Here is a 22,957-nt window from a genome sequence, read left to right on the forward strand (position 1 = left end):
AGGCTTCTGGTGGTGGTGTAATGGTGTGGGGGATATTTTCTTGGCACACTTTGGGCCCCTTAGTACCAATTGAGCATCGTGTCAACGCCACAGCCTACCTGAGTATTGTTGCTGACCATGTCCATCCCTTTATGACCACAGTGTTCCCGTCTTCTGATGGCTACTTCCAGCAAGATAACGCGCCATGTCATAAAGCTCGAATCATCTCAGACTGGTTTCTTGAACATGACAATGAGTTCACTGTACTCAAATGGCCTCCACAGTCACCAGATCTCAATCCAATAGAGCACCTTTGGGATGTGGTGGACCGGGAGATTTGCATCATGGATGTGCAGCCGACAAATCTGCAGCAACTGCGTGATGCTATCATGTCAATATGGACCAAACTCTCTGAGGAATGTTTCCAGTACCTTGTTGAATCAATGCCACGACGGATTAAGGCAGTTCTGAAGGCAAAAGGGGGTCCAACCCGGTGCTAGCAAGGTGTACCTAATAAAGTGGCCAGATAGTGTATATATATATATATATATATATATATATATATATATAAATATACAAACACACACACACACACACATTCACACCTAGGGACAATTTAGTATGGCTGATTCACCTGACCTACATGTCTTTGGACTGTGGGAGGAAACCGGAGCCCCCAGAGGAAACCCACACAGACACGGGGAGGACATGCAAACTCCACACAGAGGACGACCCGGGATGACGAAGTTTTTCCTTTGTGTTTTAAAAGATGACAAAGTTTTTCCTTTGTGTTTTAAAAGATGACAAAGTTGTTCCTTTGTGTTTTAAATTCAAATATGATTATATAGGAAGATTGACAGCCCTATTGGACAGGCCACCAGGCCATCACACAGGGCTTATTTTTTTTCCCTACATCTATCTATGTAGCGTTTTTTTCTTCTTCCGCAAACCGTCAATGGTGTTGACAAAAGTGCTCAACAAATGAGGAGTGGAATATCAATATTGATATATACATACATACATATATATACACTACCGTTCAAAAGTTTGGGATCACCCAAACAATTTTGTGTTTTCCATGAAAAGTCACACTTATTCACCACCATATGTTGTGAAATGAATAGAAAATAGAGTCAAGACATTGACAAGGTTAGAAATAATGATTTGTATTTGAAATAAGATTTTTTTTACATCAAACTTTGCTTTCGTCAAAGAATCCTCCATTTGCAGCAATTACAGCATTGCAGACCTTTGGCATTCTAGCTGTTAATTTGTTGAGGTAATCTGGAGAAATTGCACCCCACGCTTCCAGAAGCAGCTCCCACAAGTTGGATTGGTTGGATGGGCACTTCTTTGAGCAGATTGAGTTTCTGGAGCATCACATTTGTGGGGTCAATTAAACGCTCAAAATGGCCAGAAAAAGAGAACTTTCATCTGAAACTCGACAATCTATTCTTGTTCTTAGAAATGAAGGCTATTCCATGCGAGAAATTGCTAAGAAATTGAAGATTTCCTACACCGGTGTGTACTACTCCCTTCAGAGGACAGCACAAACAGGCTCTAACAGGTACTATTTAATGAAGATGCCAGTTGGGGACCTGTGAGGCGTCTGTTTCTCAAACTAGAGACTCTAATGTACTTATCTTCTTGCTCAGTTGTGCAACGCGGCCTCCCACTTCTTTTTCTACTCTGGTTAGAGCCTGTTTGTGCTGTCCTCTGAAGGGAGTAGTACACACCGGTGTAGGAAATCTTCAATTTCTTAGCAATTTCTCGCATGGAATAGCCTTCATTTCTAAGAACAAGAATAGATTGTCGAGTTTCAGATGAAAGTTCTCTTTTTCTGGCCATTTTGAGCGTTTAATTGACCCCACAAATGTGATGCTCCAGAAACTCAATCTGCTCAAAGAAGTGCCCATCCAACCAATCCAACTTGTGGGAGCTGCTTCTGGAAGCGTGGGGTGCAATTTCTCCAGATTACCTCAACAAATTAACAGCTAGAATGCCAAAGGTCTGCAATGCTGTAATTGCTGCAAATGGAGGATTCTTTGACGAAAGCAAAGTTTGATATAAAAAAAATCTTATTTCAATACAAATCATTATTTCTAACCTTGTCAATGTCTTGACTCTATTTTCTATTCATTTCACAACATATGGTGGTGAATAAGTGTGACTTTTCATGGAAAACACAAAATTGTTTGGGTGATCCCAAACTTTTGAACGGTAGTGTATATACACACACACACATATATATATATATACATACTATACACACACACACACACACATATATATATATATATACTATACACACACACACATATATATATACATACTATATATACATACACCCATACACACACACACACATATATATATACACACACATACATACATATATATATACTATATATACGTACATACACACATGTATATACATACACACACGCACGCACGCACGCACACACACACACACACACATATATATATATATATATATATATGTTTGTTGAGCACTTTTCCTATCATTGTTTCTTTTAACAAATTTTCATATATATATATACACACTCGTGTGTGTGCATGCATGTGTTGTGTGTATGTGTTATTTACTAGAGGGAAGTGTTTACATATGTGTGACATCCCTGGTGTCTGGTCACACATTCCAGTCCTTCCAACTCCGTTAAATGCAGCCCTACGGAGAGAGTGGCCCGTGCAAACACACACCAACCCTCTCAGGAATCCCAGCTACATCCTTTCTGTGATCACTGGTGCGACTTCCTGAGAAAAACATTGCCCTTGAACCACACTGACTCGTGAGTCAAGCACAGATGGCCTGTACATCACCTCTGATGAATCATCCAGGGCCTATATTCAGTTTGTGATAGACACATTAAAGGACGATTCCGGGTTTGTTTGTTTTTTTACAACCTGGGTCTTATTTTTGAGGTTTCTGCCTGTGTGGATATTGGTTATATAATTTTCACTCACCGGCTTCATCGTGGAGATTTACAACGGCATCTTATGGGGTACCTGAACATGAGGGTCAGACATGTTTCACCGAGTCCAAATTAACTTAATTATCTAAATCATATATTCAGAATTGAAAAGGAGAGTGCAAGCTAAAATTAATTAACCAAAATGTCCAATATTATCACATTACTGAGCTACTACTTGCAGGAATGACCAGCCTGTACTTACATTAGGTAGTACCCATCGACAAACTATCCAGCCGGTACAACTGAGAAGTCGTAGACAACGGGAAATCATGTGCTCGGAGGCACTGGTTATTTCTATTTGTATTTTGAAAGGAAAGGTTTAAGGCTCAATTTCAGTTGCTCCACAAACACCGCTGTAAAGCTGTGTGTGAAGATGGTCCAATTTCCAAAACTTCTACCATGAAGCCTGTGAGTTAAACGATATTACAACCAATATGCGCAATCGCACACATTTCGAAAATTAGTCCCAGGTTGTAAAAACAACAAACCAATTTCTAAAAAAGACGCTAAGATTTTCATTGGGAGTGACGAAGAAGGACAGGATTAGGAACGAGTATATTAGAGGGACAGCTCAGGTTGGACGGTTTGGGGACAAAGCAAGAGAGACAAGATGGAGATGGTTTGGACATGTGTGGAGGAGAGATGCTGGGTATACTGGGAGAAGGATGCTGAATATGGAGCTGCCAGGGAAGAGGAGAAGAGGAAGTCCAAAGAGGAGGTTTATGGATGTGGTGAGGGAAGACAGGCAGGTGGCTGGTGTGACAGAGGAAGATGCAGAAGACAGGAAGAGATGGAAACAGATGATCCGCTGTGGCGCCCCCTAATGGGAGCAGCCAAAAGTAGTAGTAGTAGTAGTTCCAGGTTGTAAAAAAAAGACAGAATTTTCAACTAACTCTTCCTTTGAAAAAATGACCACACCAACACGGGGATCGCCGGTTTGAATCCCCGTGTTACCTCTTGCTTGGTCGGGCGTCCCCACAGACACAATTGACCGTGTCTGTGGGTGGGGAGCTGGATGTGGGTAAGTGTCCTGGTCGCTGCACTAGCGCCTCCTCTGGCCAGTCGGGGCGCCTGTTTAGGGGGGAGGGGGAACTGGGGGGAAGAGCGTGATCCTCCCATGTGCTACGTCCCCCTGGTGAAACTCCTCACTGTCAGGTGAAAAGAAGCGGCTGGTGACTCCACATGTATGGGAGGAGACATGTGGTAGTCTGCAGCCCTCCCGGATCGGCAGAGGGGTGGAGCAGCGACCGGGACGGCTCGGAAGAGTGGGGTAACTGGCCAGTGTAGTAGTGTAATAGTGTAATAATACATACAATAAACAGAAAAACTCCAACATAACTCTCAACACTGGACGATGATAAAACATGTCGTCGGATGCTCAGTTTGTGTCTCAACAACCGCTGCCGCGATTTTGGATCTCGATCTCAAGCATCTCGCCTTCTTGCAGCATCATTCCCCTCCATCCACACACACCATATGTTTAACATCAGAGAGCGAGGGAACCGTCCTTCAGCTGAGTGTAATGGGCTGAGGCGTTAATCATAACACAATCTGCCACGCACCAAACGTGACCCACTTTGATATTTATAGGTCCGCGGAAAGCTTCAACGTGCAGCGCCGTCAGGTCTGACACGCTGCTGTGAGCGTTTCCCCACCACATCGATCGCCGAGTCGCTCGAACAAGCGTCGAGGAAAGAGAAAAGACTGACGGAGGGAGACAAGGCTTCTGGGTCCAGGCATCTGGGCCTCCAGAAGCAGGAGCACACAATCTGGTGCCTTCCCAAACTTGTCATCTGATTATCTACGCCCCCAAATGGGCCAGAAAGGAGCACTATTGGATGTATAGGGTGAGGCACTGGCCAAAACAAGCCCCACTGGGCAAATCCTATAGACACACAATGAGTAGAAAGAATCCCCATGTGGATGCAAATGCGTTTTCCTTCTCCTCCGTCTCTTCCCTTTTGTTTCGTGCAAAATCTGATGGGGCATCCTGCGTCTTCGACAGACAATCTGTAACAACAGATTATGTCCAAACAAAGGTGAAGTGGAGCGATGGGACCCCCTACCCGTTGATGGTGACAGCACAGAACAACTCTTACGGACATCTCTCAGGGTAGGGGGTGAAGGAACAGTGGCTAAGCGCCATCTACGCTGTCATACAGGACGAGTTGAGACGTGCCGAAGCCTACCAGAGCGGACAACCACTGGAAGCAGCGCTTTTCAAGCTGAGCTACAAGCCAAACGCTTTCATTTTGCTAATTAAGAGCTGCGGAGTATTGCCCATCCTCTTCATTACTACCCCACCCTCCCCCGACTTGTGCAAGTACTCACTCACTCGAGATGAGCTTGGAGAAACACAAAACGGGAGCACAAAATGGAAGTGACGGCCATTTTTACAACAAGTACAGTCAGGAATAAACTTCATTGTAAAATTAGACCAGAATTAGGGGGTGTCCGGGTGGCGTGGCGGTCTATTCCGTTGCCTAAAAACACGGGCATCGCCAGTTCGAATCCCCGGCTTGGTCGGGCGTTCCTACAGACACAACTGGCCGTGTCTGCGGGTGGGAAGCCAGATGTGGGTATGTGTCCTGGTTGCTGCACTAGCGCCTCCTCTGGTCGGTCGGTCAGGGCACCTGTTCGGGGCTGGGGGGGGATAGCATGATCCTCCCACGCACTACGTCCCCCTGGTGAAACTCCTCAATGTCAGGTGAAAAGAAGTAGCTGGCGAATCCACATGTATGGGAGGAGGCATGTGGTAGTCTGCAGCCATTCCCGGCTCGGCAGAGGGGGTGGAGCGGCGACCAGGACAGCTCGGAAGAGTGGGGCAATGGGCCAGATACAATTGGGGAGAAAGGGGGGGGGGGTCCCAAAAAATAGATCAGAATTCGCCCACAATGTTTGACGTGGATTGGTCACAGTCATGGCCAAATGTGTACAATACCAATATTCCCTGTGATTTTAGAGGTAGTTTGAATTTATCCTCATCACTATGGTGAAGTGGATTAATGGATGAAGAGTAAAGGGTGTGTGGGTCTGCATAACACACACAAAAAAAAAATCCAAACACGTTCCTCAGTATTTGCCATTACCCAGTGACTGTGGACATGACAAAAGGAGGCATTGTAGGAGCAGCCATGCAAGGTCATGCTAAATACCCTCTTGGCATTACTCCCTGAAACAGGGTGCCATGTGCCCATTCACTTCCCTTTTGCCTTCCTTTTTCAGTGGAGACCGAAGGCGATTAGCAAACTTTCCTGCAAGAGCCAGGTAGTTAATAGCGTTAGGTACCCACTCGCTAAGAGAGATCATCTGTTCCCATTTCACCGGCAAGTTTTATTATTTCCACATGAACAATTGTTTCCGAGACCTTTGAAACCCCCGTTCTCACTCGGCAGATTGTATTCCAGGCCAAATGCATGCGAAAAGAGATTAACTCCAGTGACTATTAGATTCAGCCTCTTTACTAAAAGCATGTGGTCACTATTACTCTGGCACTGATGCCTTCTCCTTCCTCTGTACAGACCTGACCCAAGTCCACTCGAGTGTAGACCTAATGGTCCCGTTATAGGAAGCCTCGACTAACATCCTCTAGTTAGGTCCATTATGTGTTTAGCCTCGAAGCTGCAAAAATCTATACAAATAAGATTAATCCATTACAGCAGAGCATCAACAACTATTATCAACAGGAAGTAAGGTCGCACTTTACAATACTGTGCTGCACAGCGGGTCGGTTTCTGTCTCAATGAATTTATAAATGAATTTACTGTTCTGCCGGCAAGACTGACTACTGCAAACTGTTCTTTTCTCTCACATGTCTTCTCTCTCTCTCTTTTTTTTTTGGGGGGGGGGGGATTTCCCCCCCTTTTTCTCCCCAATTGTACCCGGTCAATTACCCCACTCTTCCGAGCTGTCCTGGTCACTGCTCCACCCCCTCTGCCGATCCGGGGAGGGCTGTCGACTACCACATGCCTCCTCCGATACATGTGGAGTCGTCAGCCGCTTCTTTTCACCTGACAGTGAGGAGTTTCACCAGGGGGACGTAGCGCATGGGGGGATCACACCAGTCCCCCCAGTTCCCCTTCCCCCCGAACAGGAGCCTGACTGACCAGAGGAGGCGCTAGTGCAGCGACCAGGACACATACCCACATCTGGTTTCCCACCCGCAGACACGGCCAATTGTGTCTGTAGGGACGCCCAACCAAGCCGGAGGTAACACAGGGATCTGAACCAGTGATCTTCGTGTTGGTATGCAACAGAATAGACCGCTATGCTACCCGGATGCCCCCTAAAGACAGGATTTTGTGTTGTTGTAAAGCCCCCTGAGGCAAATTTGTAATTGGTGATAATGGACTGTACAAATAAAGCAGACTTGACCTGACAGTAACTTATAATTTATAAAGGATTTATAAATTGTTACTAATTACTGTATTAATAGGAATAATGTATTACTGAGTTATATCTCAGATGATATAATGGATTAATAAAAAGACTGAAAGACTCTGGGCTGTCAGGTTGGGAGCTGACACAGAGAGTTTCTCAATAGATATCCTCTCAGAAACCACGTGATTAGACCAAAACAAGCCGAACCACTAACCCCTACCTAACCTTAACCCTGAACTTAACCACCGTAACAGCAGTTACTGTCGCTACTGGGAGAAAATGGATTTTTGTGTAGGCCCCGCACAACATTTTCAAGTTATCTGTATGCCGTTCACTGAGAGCGTGACTCGCCAGTCCTCACCAGTCACATGGGTTTTGAGACACTAACTATGGAGACTCTAGCATCGTTAAAAGACGGGCTCCCAACTGGCAACCCAAAAAGTCTTCCTGTTAATGTGTTACAAAATCTCATTACTAATTTATAACACATTGGTAAATTAATTATTAACATTGACTACTAAATACTTTATAAGGAATGCCTGATTGTAAAGTGGTACAGGAACTAATTAAGCTTTTACCTCTTTTTGATCGAGCCAGAGGCGACACTGGTGAAGCGGGCGATTGGGCGATGTAGTCAGGTTTGGTGGGAGTAGCCACTTTCCGGTCGGCGTTCTTCCTCGTGGGAGACTCCATTCTCTCCATTGTTTCAGTTTTTAGGGGACTGCTCTCCCCCTCCGGGTCGGGCCGTGCAGGGGTCGTGTTCAGCGCTGGATGGGGAGCTTTTCAGAGAGAGAGATAAGAGAGAGAGAGAGAAAGAAAACAAGTGAGAAAATGATGAGGTAAGAGGTAGTTTTAGACACAAATGGAACTCAACCAGTTTGTCTTCATTCCTTTGGCTGTTTGTCTGATGCGATTAAGCCTGGGTGACACATACTTCACAGTTTCATGTGTCAGAAGGGAAGGGTGGAGTCCGCGACCATCAAAGCAACTCTATCTTCTCCACGGGGAATGTGACAGTTTGCACCATTTATATAATGTCATATAACCAGATATAAAGTTTCTTTTCACTGGCTGTCATTCAGCTTAACACTGTCAATAAATCCAAAAATTTTGTATATACTGTACTGTACATTGTACGTATAGAGGGTATGCATTGACATCACTTTCCCACTGGAACACGCCCCCCCCCCCCCCCCCCCGTCGCAGTGAGTGGCAAAACATCTCGCACCATGGCTGCTTCTAGTAGGGGAAACAGTGAAACCGGGATTATAATGCAAGATCATCTGCTTAAATTAAAGGAAGTTGGACTTGACATTGACCCCGTACAGCAGTGTTTCTCAACCGGGGGTCCGTGGTGTAATTGCAAGGGGTCCGTGAAAATAAACTATCTTTAAAAAAAAGATCCTATGACATTTATAGAAATAGGATTATTTTACTCAAATGTGACTGAGACCTTTATCCACCTAAACTATAAAGGGTAACAGGACTTTTTTCTCTAATTACATCTGTTTCACAAGTGTAATTTATTGTATATTAATAAGAGATCTCGCTCCCGTTTGCATTGTTAAAAGTTACTGAATACATATTCTGTTTTGTTACATATATCTGAAAGTTACTGAATACATATTCTGTTTTGTTACATATATCTGAAAGTTACTGAATACATATTCTGTTTTGTTACATATATCTGAAAGTTACTGAATACATATTCTGTTTTGTTAACTATATCTAAGTTACAACTGAAAGCTCTTATTTTTGCCCCAAAGAGTGAATAAATGCTATAATGCAATTTAAAATGCAGTTTCTACTGTTTCTATCAAATTGCAACTCCCCTCCCCCAAGATCAGGTGGAGGGGTCCTCAGGGTAGATCAAAAATACGCAGGGGGTCCAGGACCCCAAAAAGGTTGAGAACCACTGCCGTACAGCTTACCAAATAACCAGTGGTCCATGGACATTAACATTTGGCCACAAATCCAGTTTCCTGATATTAATATGTACCTGATTTCTACGCCAGGGAAATACACAAAGCAAAGCCTGGAGATATACAAAACGCTCGGTCGTACTTCAAGGCGGGATTTGTTGACAAAATTAAAGTGACAAGGACACCGATGGACATTCTGGTTGTATGTGGACAGGTTTGTACAGATATTTATTTTATTTTATGAAGTTACACCTGTGAAAGCTGTAACGTTAAGCCAACCATTCTCCCCTTTGTTTCTAGAACACAACACAAGGACGTTTTTGGTAAAAAAAAAAAATATGCTAACAAAAACTTATGAAGGATGCTTAATATTTAATTGATGAGTGGTCAATACAGTATATGACTCTGTGATTTTACCTTTTAACGTTACCCAGAAATCCAACACAGCCTAACGTTAGCCTATCTGACACAAAATGGGAACCGCAAAGCCACAATTCGGTGCCTGGATTCCAGTTGTTTCTGCGAATTGTGGCGATCCATTTGTTTGTCTTTACCCTATCTTCCGGTAGTCTGTAAAAAGATAACTCCGATTTCTTGTGACATCTATTAGTGCAGTCTATCGCACAACAGCTCTTTCCCATTTTAGATGTGTTTTCGCTGTATTCAAGCTGGACGTTAACGCTGCCACTCAGTCTTTTTGCCACTCAGTGCCGTGTTACCGCTGTGAGTTCCCCATCTGTGCCATCACCTGCACACCCTCTATATTGGTACACTCCGTCATGTCCATCTACCTCAGGCAGGTATGTAAGTAACCTGCTAACATCTATTTCAGCATCTCTGATATATTCTCTACACCATTGCAACGTATCGCCTCTTATATCAGCTGTATAAGTCAATCCTTGTGTACATATCTGAAGATCGTTGTGTTGTAGTGTTGTTATTCTGTTAAGTACACTGAGAGAGCCACAAAACCGGAGTCAAATTCCATGTATGTGCAAACCTACATAGCCAATAAACATGATTCTGATTTTTTTTGGGGGGGAGCCCCCCCCCTTTTTTCTCCCCAATTGTACTTGGCCAATTACACCACTCTTCTGAGCCATCCTGGTCTCTGCTGCACCCTCTCTGCTGATCCAGGGAGGGCTGCAGACTACCACATGCCTCCTCCCATACATGTGGAGTCACCAGCTGCTTCTTATCACCTGACAGTGAGGAGTTTCACCAGGGAGACGTAGCGCGGAGAGGATCACGCTATTCCCCCCAGTTCCCCCTTCCTGCTGAACAGACACCCCAACCGACTAGAGGAGGCGCTAGTGCAGCGACCAGGACACATACCGACATCTGGCTCCCCACCTGCAGACACGGCCAATTGTGTCTGTAGGGACGCCCGACCAAGCTGGAGGTAACATGGGGATTCGAACTGGCGATCCCCGTGCTGGTAGGCAACGGAAAAGACCGCCATGCTACCCGGATGCCCAATTGTTTGAGCATATGATCAAGCATGTCTTACTTGCATCTGTGACGATGGAGTTTCTGTGAACTCCTACCTCAAATGAAACTGAATGGGCAATACCAAGTGACAGAATATGAGGGAGAGGCTGAGAGAGAATAGTGGTGGGGGTGCAGAAACAATTTGCCATCATTCTTATCGATGAGAATTATAATGCTAATCACCAAAACAAAAAAAAACCCCACAAACCTTGTGACAACTTACAATACTGTCACTAACATTTGTAGAGGGGTCTCAACACCCCCCCCCCATTCACACAGTAAACATGAGACTAAATGTCAGGCTCATGGGGTGCTTTGACTATTAATCTAAGTTTTTGTTCCCTGTACATTTCTCTTCCACTCATCAACCATGTTATCCACTGGATTAAATGAGATTACACACTTTGTTTTGTGGCACTAGATAATGGATCTGAAGTCCTCTCCTCCGAATCAAACCCTAAAACCACTTCTACACAGCGGTGGCTGATTTATTGACAGGCAGGCCAGAGAGAATAGCTGGACTCCCTGGCAGAACAAAACACCATAATTGCTTCTCGGCATCTTGATGATTCATCCAAGGAGGAACGAATTGATTCAGCAAGAACAAGGGAGAAAAAGAAAGCCTACTGTCCTAAAGATCATCTCTCCAGTAATATTTAAACCTCACATTGATGAAAACGATGAGTGTATTTAGTAAATTCCTATTAAAAAGTCCACTTTGGGGGTCATTTGGACCCCCCGGAAAAGTTCAAAGACACTTGATAAAAGGAGAGTTAGGACGGGCTGTCAGGACAGCCGATTCACTCAATGACTCACATTTGGCAGGCTGCTGAACTTGAACCTTCAGCTCAAACATAACTTTGCTCGAGATTTGGCGGCCCAACAAAGACCATCAGGAGGGTGAGGGGTCGGTGGAGGGAGCGGTGCACACACATAACCCCCAGCCCCCCCCCGCATTCCCTGTGCAAACGTGTTAGGGCAAAGTCTTTTCCCCCCCGCCCCCCAGCGTAAACACTGGGGCAACGCACTTTAAATTATTCAGACCTGGTACAAAACCACACAGGCAGCAGGGAGTTGTCTCAGTGTGTGGATGGGGGGATTTTCTACACGAGGGCGGTGCCATTTAACAGTCTTAGTCAGATTGTGGGGTGGAGCATCGGTGGAGAAAGAAATTGGTGCTGTGCTTCTTTTACAGGTCAAGAATTTGTCAAGGCACAATGCAGTGAAGACCACTTAACGATTCTTTATACCAAATAGCACTATGACTAACGACTAGTCATAGTGATAGTTGACAAGTCATCAATTATTGAAACGACTAACCGACTAGTCATAATGAATCACAGAACAAAAAGCCCATGTCATTGACCACCATGTGTAGCATTGACTCGGTGAGGGCAGTCGCATGCTGCGGTGCTCACGTCTGCTTCTTCTGCATAAGGCCATCCATGGTACCTTCACTCTTCTGCGGAGTCGGACTGCACAAATTTAATTAAAAAAGACTTTTTGTCAGGCAAAAGGGTAACATTACTCTTTTAAACTCTTAGAATCCTGCACGCGGGTATAGACGGAGTTGTATTGGCTTTATGTTAATATCAAAAGCCAAGACAACTCCGTCTATACATAGCTGGCTAGCTAGCTAACAAGCTAACTACCTTACAGAGGATCGTCCGCATCATCTTTTTTTTTGGACCCCCCCCCCTTTCTCCCCAATTGTACCTGGCCAATCGCCCTGCTCTCTGGGCCGCAACGGTTGCTGCTCCACCCCCTCTTCTGATCCGGGGAGGGCTGCAGACAACCACGTCTCCTCCGATACATGGGGAGTCGCCAGCCGCTTCTTTTTCACCTGACAGTGAGGAGTTTCACCAGCGGGGCGTAGCACGTGGGAGGATCACGCTATGCCCCCCCAGTTCCCCCTCCTGCCTGAACAGGCGCCCTGACCGACCAGAGGAGGCGCCAGGGCAGCCAACAGGACACATTCCCATATTCGGCTTCCCACCCGCAGGCACGGCCAATTGTGTCTGTAGGGATGCCCGACCAAGCCGGAGGTAACACGGGGATTCGATCCGGTGATTCCTGTGTTGCTAGGCAACGGAATAGACCGCCACGCTACTGTTTAGTTCATACATGCGCGATGACGTAACCACAATTAAATTCACTGGCCACTAATTTTGTCATCGACTTTTGTCGACTACGTCGATTAATCGTTGCACCCCTAAATTACAAAACTTGCCCATAACAGTTTGAACATGTACTATTTGAGTTGTTTATTTGTCGCTGATATGTTGCCGATGATTTTGTCCATTTATTGATTTGTTTTTATTGCTTATATGTTTTCTTTAGCATGTCCAGGGTGTCTCCCCGCCTGCCGCCCAACGACTGCCGGGATGGTTTCCAGCATCCCCGCGACCCTGAGCAGGATAAGCAGTTCGGATAATGGATGGATGGATGGATGGACGGATGGATGGTTGGATGGAGAGATGGATGGATGGATGGACGGATGGATGGATGGATGGTTGGATGGATGGATGTTCAATAAAACTGAATTGATTAATTGATTGACAGAGTAACTGCCCTCACGTGGCTCACTCACATATCTGCTAAGCCCGAAACAGGTTGGCTTCACCTTTTGGCCACAAATACACTTGCGCAAATACACAAAGATCTGCTCGAGCAGCAACAGCCTGATAAAGTTCAGCCGAACCAATTTCCAACTATTTTAATAAAAGCTGGGAAATGCTGACAAAATTAAAGATATCACCATATCTTTGACTGAATACCTTGATATGTGACGCTATTTTGGAGATCAGTCCTTTCTTTAAGTGTGACCACAACTGCAACACTAATATTTATGCGTTTGGTCGTGTGTGTGTGTGTGTGTGTGTGTGTGTGTGTGTGTGTGTGTGTGTGTGTGTGTGTGTGTGTGTGTGTGTGTGTGTGTGTGTGTGTGTGTGTTTCCCCCACAGCTAATCTCGCCAACTGCTGGACCTATCAGCCTAAAAATATACTTTTGCACAGTTATGAGTGTACGATGAAGAGCCTCGTACGGCTGTGGTGATTAAAAACCTTCGAAAAACGTTTGTTCTCGCTACCGGTGCTCCCTCTCTTCACTCACTCTCTATTTTTCTTTGACAAATTTTATCAATAAATCGCAAGAATAAACAACATCAATCAATGAACACAAATTTAAACATATATGCCAGGGGGTTATGAGGTAAATAAAATATAAAATGAAAGAAAAAGAAATTAAAAAAGAACAAAACACAAATAAAATTGAGAGCTTCAGCAGTTCAGACAATTATATAGTTTACACACGTCAAGAGTTGTTAAGGCTTTGGGGTTTGCAGAGTGCAGAATAGCTTGTATGTATTCTTGCACTTCATTTATATTAAAAAAAACCATTTTGAATAAAGGTTTTCTGTTAGAAAATTAACTTTTGTGAATGTAAAATTTTGCTAAAACAATGACAAGATTTATAAAATAATATTGTTTTTGTTCTGAATCGCATATACATCATAGAGACCAAACAGCACGTCCTTGTAGAGTAATGAAAATTGGACAGAAATATTACAACGAATACATTGAGCTGAATCTTTCCAAAAAGTCAGTCTCCAAACAAGTGTATGGTCGTTTCACTGACAAGACCACAGAAAGGGCAGTTGACGTCAATGTCATTTTTTGCAAATGTTTTGCTGGATAGCACCGATGGAGAACTTTGAAACAGACATCTCGGGTTTTGTTTGTGATCAAGCAACTTGAAGACAAGGTCCAAACTCTTTCCCAGCGGATACTCGGAACAAATCTTCTCCAGTAATGAATAACATTCATTCACTTCACTTCCTTCACTTCAACTCATTCACTCTCTAGCTCGCTCGACCAACGCTGCTCTCTGTCGCTGCCCGATCTGAGTCAACCACGCGCAAGCGCGACTCACATCTACGGTTAACTCAGATCGGGCAGCAACATAATTAACGGTTATTAAAAGAATTTTGATGATCCAAAAAATGCTTAAGTTATACAGGAGCAACTTCCTCTAGGTTGCAGTCAAAACAGGAAGTGGTTTACATTCATGTCGCTGCCCGATCTGAGTCAGCTGTAGATCTGAAACGCATGCGCGAGCGTAGATGGTTTACCCCAGCTTCATTATAGTATGGAAAATAAAGACGGGGTTACACCACAACGGTCCGAGCACCAGAGAAGGGGCGATACGCCTGGCGGGGGTCTCTACTGACAGCACTCTTCTAGTTAACATAGTTTATTACTTTATCAACATGAATTTTTGTACTGTCCCTTTCTATTGATAAAGCACAAGTATTAAAAAGGTAGAATTCCATTGGTCTATTATGTTAACAGAGCGCCCCCCGTTCAGCTACTCTCAGCTGGTTTTTCCCCCAATACCTGCCAACAGACACGCTGATTTACATACAGACAATGAGATCAAATCATCAAAATATGAAACCCCGCCCACCCTACAGCCAATCTCTGCTTGTACTTGTCACTCTAAGGTCAGCTCATGAATATTAATGAGATTAGACCACTCCCTCCATTCTTGAGACAATTGAGAGCAGTTAGGGACTGAGGTATAAAAACACAATGTTAGTCATTTACAGATTTTTTTTTTTTTAAATCGGTGAATGTTTTGTTCAAGGTTTTTAGACATGAAAAATTCAATCAGTCCAACAAACATATTTACATACAAGATAATATTGAGAAACTGTCATTAGTAATGATCTGAACCTATTAGAAGGTTTTCGCCGAAAGAAATGAAAATGAATGCCTCTACCTGCTGGGCCATCTCATCATTACTAACGATCGTTTCTCAATCATTTCTTCTTATCTTGGGAAAGCACAGTCATCCCCAAAATACTGTCACATTATCGATAGAGGTATTCAGTCAAGAATATTGCGATATGTGATTTTGTCAGTAACGCCCAGCCCTGTGACACCATATTGATATATCGCCCGGTTGTATCATCAATACTGACGTCTGGTACTCTTCACTTCTCTCAGAAATTGTTAAAGCTACGTCAGCAGTCTGGGGAACGGAGGCAGTGAGCACTATAATGATCCCTGGTTGGATGTAGTGCCATCAGCAGGGAAGTGGAAAAGGTGAGCTGAGACAGACGGGCAGGGACAGATGAAACAGAAACCCAGGCTGAGGTCAGTCTAACAGGGAGCTCAGCCGAGGGACAAGACACTGTGGTCCTCTTGTCAAAGCACACCGCAGTTAAATAAGCATTCCTCCTGCATGGATGTGCTCCCGGAGAGAGGAGCCATTGTAGTGGTCTCTGCATGGCAACGGGCCTACGGCCAAAACACTGCAATGACGGAGAGAGGAGAAAGGGGGGATGGTGGCGAGTGAAAAGGAGGGTAACGACGCATGAGTACCGAAATTTGCTACTATTGGGTTCTATCATCGAAGAAAACACGCAAACATTAGAAAGGAAGTGTGAGCCTGTATCACTTTGTGTGGTGGAATAGAAAAAGAGGTTTTGTGTCTCAGTTGTGCGAAATTTTGAAAAGCAGAAGAATGAAAATCTACTAAATGTGATCCATCACGACCGAAACTATAACTGGCTTACACCTCCTCCAGCTCTTGCGCGGTATTGTTGTGCAGGAGGGATCATTTTCAGAATTGTGTAATGAATATCCTAATTCCTCCACCCTTCGCTTCACTCTCTCACACACACAAAACGGCCATAAAATCCCAGGCGTCACACTCATCGTGACTGTCAGGGGCCGTATGGGAGTCTGCATCACACAATCCCCGTTCCTCTTCATCACATTATGCCGTTTCTACACAAACTGCACCAAACCCTCGGGGGAAAGATACGGCAAGCAGGGTGCTAAACACGAGAGGGGTGAGTTGAGTGCAGCTCTGACAGACGGGTGTTGTGTCGCCTCCTATCCCGCGCACCTGGAGGAAAGGAGTCATAAAAAGTACAGGGCTGGATGGCGGGATGAGGGCCAACTGCTCAGACAGTCAGTGTGATCTCCAGTAAACTGTCAATAACGCAGAGGATGAGAATGCAAAATCCCTTTGGTCTGCAGACGGCACGGTGACTGAATACCAATGAAATCTGAAACACCCGGTGAGGACGGGGACACAGTTGCTCAGAGAAGATTGAAAAAGGAGATGAGATGAGGTGAGATGAGATGAGAGGAAAGGAAAGGAGAGGAGAGGAGAAGAGTGTAAGAGGAGAGAGGAGGTGTTGCTGCATTGCAACAGACAGACGAGGGCTGTGACTGACGCAGTGCTCTGGTTGTCTCTGCCCTGGTTTGGGAGGGAATGGAATACAAGTAATGGCATTACATATCAGTGGTGGCTGATGCTAACGATGTTTTTTTTGGGAGGGGGGGGGCAATTTACCCTGGTGCAGCACACCTGACAGCTACTTTAATGTCCACACAGTCACAGAGTTATTAAGAAGGACAATGTAGCCTATAGATTTTATCAGGGTTCATAGACGGTGGATGATTGACAGGTGAGACGAGGTGTGGTGGTGGGTGTGAACATGATTGACAGCCACGAGAACTGTCCAATCACATTAGATCAAAAAACATTAAAACAATACCAATTCACTGCCAATAAAAGTGGGAGTGTCTGGGGCAGCACAGAACTGCGCCCCCTGGAAAATCTGAAGAAGCCAATCAGACAGCAGCCTCAGATCACCTGCTCGCCACAAGTTTGGGGGCTTACATAAGGTATGGTTTTGCCGGTGCCCCTCACCCAGGAAGTATATGTATTCAGACAGGAAGTATATGTATTCAGACAGAAATCAACTAAATACCATTTGAACCAATATTTAATGCTGCTGACAGGCGCACACAGACTGAAAAACACTTTTAGTTCATCATTATTTGCATTACACAACTAAATTATATTTAACATGTTTAAGTAGATTTTCATCTCTTGATATTTGAAGGGGGCGGCGCCCCAGCACCCTGTACTGGCCAGCCGCCACTGTTACATATCCAGAATACAGAAATGAAATGTGTGTATCCAGCCATGTTACTTTACATTTCGAAACACCGGCATTCAGATTAGTTACTTTATAAATCATGAGGTGAACACTTTGATACTACCCCCCCACCCCCACCCTAATAGCAAGATGTCTGAGAGGAGGACTGGCTACGGCGGACTAGCTTAGGGCATTCATGATAACAGTAATAGTCATGGCGAGGTGAGGTCAACTGAAACAGCCCGGCATGGTGAAAACTGAATGCCCTGGCACCGAGCCTGCTGCTAATTAAAATTAATGACACAATCCTAATAAAAGAATTAACTATTTTTCAAACGCACATTTCTTTCTGTGTGAACCACACATCAGTAGAGCTCTGCAGTAACCGGCAGATGGTCAACACATGTTGAGATAAAGACATGAAGATACCAGTAACGCCAGGGAATAAGCAGGAATGTGACATGAAATAGATTCATGACACAGGACAACCGTTTCACAGATGCCTTTTGGAGATGTACTCAAAATGTCATCTGAATAAGTTACTCTTTCTGAGTATTTAAACTGATTATATTAAGCTACTGATTATATCTAGGACAGTGTGTTCAGCAGTATTCTGTAGTGAGAGCAGGGTACAGGTGGAGGAGAGCCCGGAGAGGTGGAGGTATGCACTGGACAGAAGAGGAGTGAAAGTCAGAAGGAGCGAGACATATGCATGAATGAGAGGGAGGACAGTGGAATGGTGATGGTGCAAGAAGTAGAGGGGACGAATGTGGATGAGTTTAAATACTTGGGGTCGACTGTCCAAAGTAACGGGGAGTGCAGAAGAGAGGTGAAGAAGAGAGTGCAGGCAGGGTGGAGTGGGTAGAGAAGAGTGTCAGGAGTGCTTTGCGACAGAAGAGTATCAGCAAGAGTTAAAGGGAAGGTTTACCAGATGGTAGTGAGACCAGCTATGTTACGCCCCTTTTCCACTAGCTGGTACTGGCTCAACTCGACTCTACTTTTTTGTTTTCCATTACTGGAAAGTACCGGCATTTTGTTGTCACTTTTCTGGCACCACCTTTGTCGAGGTTCCAAAAAAACTGGAGTGGGTACCAAAATCAATGCAGACCAGCTACACTGAGGGGGTTCTGTTACGGTAGTGGAAAATGACACTCTGCGAGTCGAGTCGAGATGAGTCGAGCCGGTATCATGTAGTGGAAAAGGGGCATTATATGGTTTGGAGACGGCGGCACTGATGAAAAGACAGGAGGTGGAGCTGGAGGTGGCAGAGTTGAAGATGCTAAGATGTTCTTCGGGAGTGATGAAGAAGGACAGGATTAGGAACGAGTATATTAGAGGGACAGCTCAGGTTGGACGGTTTGGAGACAAAGCAAGAGAGACAAGACTGAGGAGGTTTATGGATGTGGTGAGGGAGGGCAAGCAGGTGGCTGGTGTGACAGAGGAAGATGCAGAGGACAGGAAGAGATGGAAACGGATGATCCACTGTGGCGCCCCCTAACGGGAGCAGCCAAAAGTAGCAGTAGTAGTAGTAGCCGTAGTCAGTATTCAGGCTCTAGATACTATTTCAAAGTATGCTGTCCAACCCTGTCTCTGCCATGAGAAAAGAGGAAGAACACAGTTAAGGATTGTTGATAATGAGCTAATGGGAAATGCCACAGAAGAGAGTTGAATGATATCGGAGATAAAAAAAAAAGAAGAAAAAATCGACATTGCAACATTTTTCTTTATGTGACATGTAGTGCAATAAAGAATAATAATGAACTACATCATTTTATCAGATATATATAGCTTTTAACTTTCAAAGCTCAAATTGCTCAAATGTTCTTCCAGATAAAAAAGCAGACCTTGCTACATCTAGTTCTATCAAGCAGTATTAGTACCAGCCCAGCGTGACTGATGGGCCAAATGTGCCTCACATTGCGTCCTTTACAATGTGACTATTACATGTGCGATATCGATTCTGAGGTGATTTATCATTCAACCCTACTCCAGGACATAAATGAGCTCACACTAGATGAATTCCAATCTTGAATTCTCAACAAGTCACCTTTAACATGGTCATCAAGATGTGGAACATGGCCAACATTTCATCCAAAGTGCTGCACTTAAGTTTATGGACAGTCACCTATACTGACATCTACTAATGAATGGATTACACAAATATAATAGCATTTTATCTAGACACACAAAGCGCTTCACATTGAAGGGGGTAACTCACCTGAACCACCACCAATGTGCATCACCCACTTGGCTGATGCACGGCAGCCATTTTGTACCAGAACGCTCACCACACATCAGCTTGAGGTGGAGAGGGAGGAATCATTGAGCCAATTAGATGGGGAGATGATTAGGTGGCCAGATGGAGAGAGCCAGGTTGGGAAATTTGCCAGAACACTGGGGTACCCCCTACTCTATGTGATAAGCGCCATGGGATCTTTAATGACCAGAGTGAGCCAGGACCTCAGTTTAACGTCCCATCCAAAGGACAGCATTTCCTACAGTAGTGTCCCCCTCACTGCACTGGAGCATTGGGATGTTTTTTTTATTTATTTTTTTGCTGTTTTTTTTTTTTTCTCTTAGGACCAGAGGGAAAGTTGCCCCCAACTGGCCCAGCAACACCGCTTCCAGTAGTAGCTCAGTTTTCCCATGAGGTCCCCCATCCAAGCACTTGCCAAGGCCATACCTGCTTAGCCTCTGTCATTGGGCAGAGCCAGGGCACATGTTGGTATGGCTGCTGGCACTACTATTATATTCACCACTATGCCACGAATGGAGCAATCTCTGGACCCCTTATTGCAAACAAGACTGTGACACAGACACAAAATGCTGATGTAACGTTTTCACAGCCCTACTAAATAATATTTAACATCTGCTCAGCATGGATGAGTACAGACACTCTGGCTGGCCTCATCAGCCTACATTCTCAAGGGCAAAGATGTGAACTAAGAAGCATGAAGCTAATTGAATTAGCTCATTTTAAATGCAACGGAATGGAGTGATCCCAAGTGGTGCATTCATGTGTGAAATCACCCCATAATTTCACAACTTTCATGACAGAGGACTTGACTGACATCAACAAAACCACTTCTTATCTTCCATCCCCTCCACCAAGCTCGATTGAGGAGTCCCTGCTTGTTCCACCTTTGTCAAAATCAATTTTCCCTGAAAGGATGCATCCGGTTAAAAGCCATTAGACTGCCAGCCGAAGCTATGACAGATACCGTTTACATTATTCATACGCATAAATCAATCTACATTTCCCCTTCAATCAATTGAGATACATCTCTCTCCACCCTGACTACAGAATACTACTTTGGCTCAGGGTTTTTGGCATTGAGGGAGCTATTACTCCAGACCAACAATTGGTACGTAATTCCCATTATTGACAAAAAAAAAAAAATCAGTTTTGAGCAAAGTTTTGAGCAAATATCATCTTGGAACATTGTCTAAGATATAATAATGATAAGAATAAGAAGAAGAATTATTGTGTTTCTTACAACCACATGAAATGTCACAAGGATCAGCTCTTACTCCTTTAAGTTCAGACTGACAATCAAACACTGCTTTTTTAGCATTACTCAGGGTATTATTCTAATCATAAAGCATTTTGTACTCCTTTCTAGAAAAAAAAAGTAAGTAAAGAAAGGTAGAATTAAGCTTTTCTATTTTTCCCTTAAAAGTTATCCCTTGTTATGCTTTTCTCATCTGATCTTGTTTTCTGATACTCGTGATGTCATCAGTCACACTCATTTACATACAACCAATCCGATCAAACCATCCATATATGAAGCCCCACCCACCCTTACTGCCAAGCCTTGTTCCATTTGTCAATCAAAGTTCAACTCATGAATATTAATGAGGACTGGGCCACTCCCTCGTAGCTCTTGAGACGAAAATAAACAATTATAAACAATTATGAAGGTATAAAAACACACAATATTAGTCATTTGCAAATAAAAACATGTTTTTAACATTATATCATGCTTTGTTCAAGGTTTTCAGACATGTAAAGTTAAATTTGATTACTGATTTTAGTTCGACTTTAATGGACCAGCATTTGAAATACCAACAGATGGAATTGGGAAACGAACACTAACACGGATAGTGTTCATTTTCCAATCAGACCATCCATAACGTGTGCTTTGTGTTCTCACCACCGTCTTCTTTACCCGTTTTTAGGAAGAGTGACATGCCTGGTTTATTTGTTGGGTTTTTTTTTTTTGCCTCACTCGTTTAGCACCAAATGGAAAAGCCATGAGAACCTTAGAAAGTGGGTCAGAGAAGTTTGAGGAATCTAAGGTATGCTGTGCCTGTACAGTACTCTGTATTTACTGCAGTCCGTCCACCCGTCAATTCTCCTCTCCCCGTTTTGCCCTTTACCATTAACAAGCTACAGACTTTGCACAAAATCTGAGAGACTCATCACTCACCCATCTGCGGACAAAAAAGAAACAAAGATATTGGCTACCTACACAACTGTGCATGGTTAACCCTGTGAAGTGATCCCTATGGAGGGAAATGCACGCATGCCTGCATGAGCACAGCGTGGCGACGGAGCGACAGGTTGGGAATCAGCAGGTGGTCCGTACAGACCCGACATCATTTCCCTGTCAGAAGGAAAGGACTGTACGTCATGTTGGTCGACATTTGTGCAACTCAAAAGGCCTTTAGTTCACTCATGGATGCTTGCATGGAAAATGCAGCCATGGGCAGTGGAACGCTTTCTATATCCAAACCACTCCGAGCTTCCAATGCATGAATGGAATTTAATCCGTTACTGCTCTGCTGATGACGGTGTGAGTGCACAGTTCAGTTTAAACCGAGTCAACGTGTGATACTGCAACAGAAAATGTGATTTAGCAGGAATCCGATTTCCCGGCGTATTGCTTTGCTAGAGTAACTCTGTCATATCAGGCAGCCACAGGAATTGTACTTCTTCATGATTTACTGCCAAGAATTACTTCCAGGGGTTTGGAGAGGGCACCGCCGCAATTCAGTGAAAAACAAGGGCTCTAACCACGATTAATTAATTTCAATAGCAGAGTGCAGTCTTGAGGCCGGTCACCGTTCCGTGAGAAATTTTGCAAAAACTGGGAAGTATTCCAAGTCCCTTAAGTTAAAAAGTTCAGGGAGTACAAACACTCCCGGACAATAAGCTGCAGTCATCAAAAGTCTGAGAGAGGAAGATATTTTGTCATCCAAGCGGCGTGCCCTGAAACTAGAACGTAATCAA

At 44.2% G+C, this 22,957-nt stretch overlaps 1 protein-coding gene across 4 annotated transcripts in view; it reads right to left on the reverse strand.

The window, feature by feature from the left end:
• Positions 1-22,957, reverse strand: part of map7d1a (MAP7 domain containing 1a) — a 95,656-nt gene that overhangs the window by 54,613 nt on the left and 18,086 nt on the right. For all 4 annotated transcript variants that reach the window (XM_056286068.1, XM_056286066.1, XM_056286067.1 and 1 more), the window contains exon 2: positions 7,931-8,131. In XM_056286068.1, coding sequence (XP_056142043.1) covers positions 7,931-8,131 — 201 coding nt within the window. The remainder of the gene's footprint in view (positions 1-7,930; positions 8,132-22,957) is intronic.

This window comes from Lampris incognitus, chromosome 9 (assembly GCF_029633865.1).
Source record: "Lampris incognitus isolate fLamInc1 chromosome 9, fLamInc1.hap2, whole genome shotgun sequence".
Lineage (NCBI taxonomy): Eukaryota > Metazoa > Chordata > Actinopteri > Lampriformes > Lampridae > Lampris > Lampris incognitus.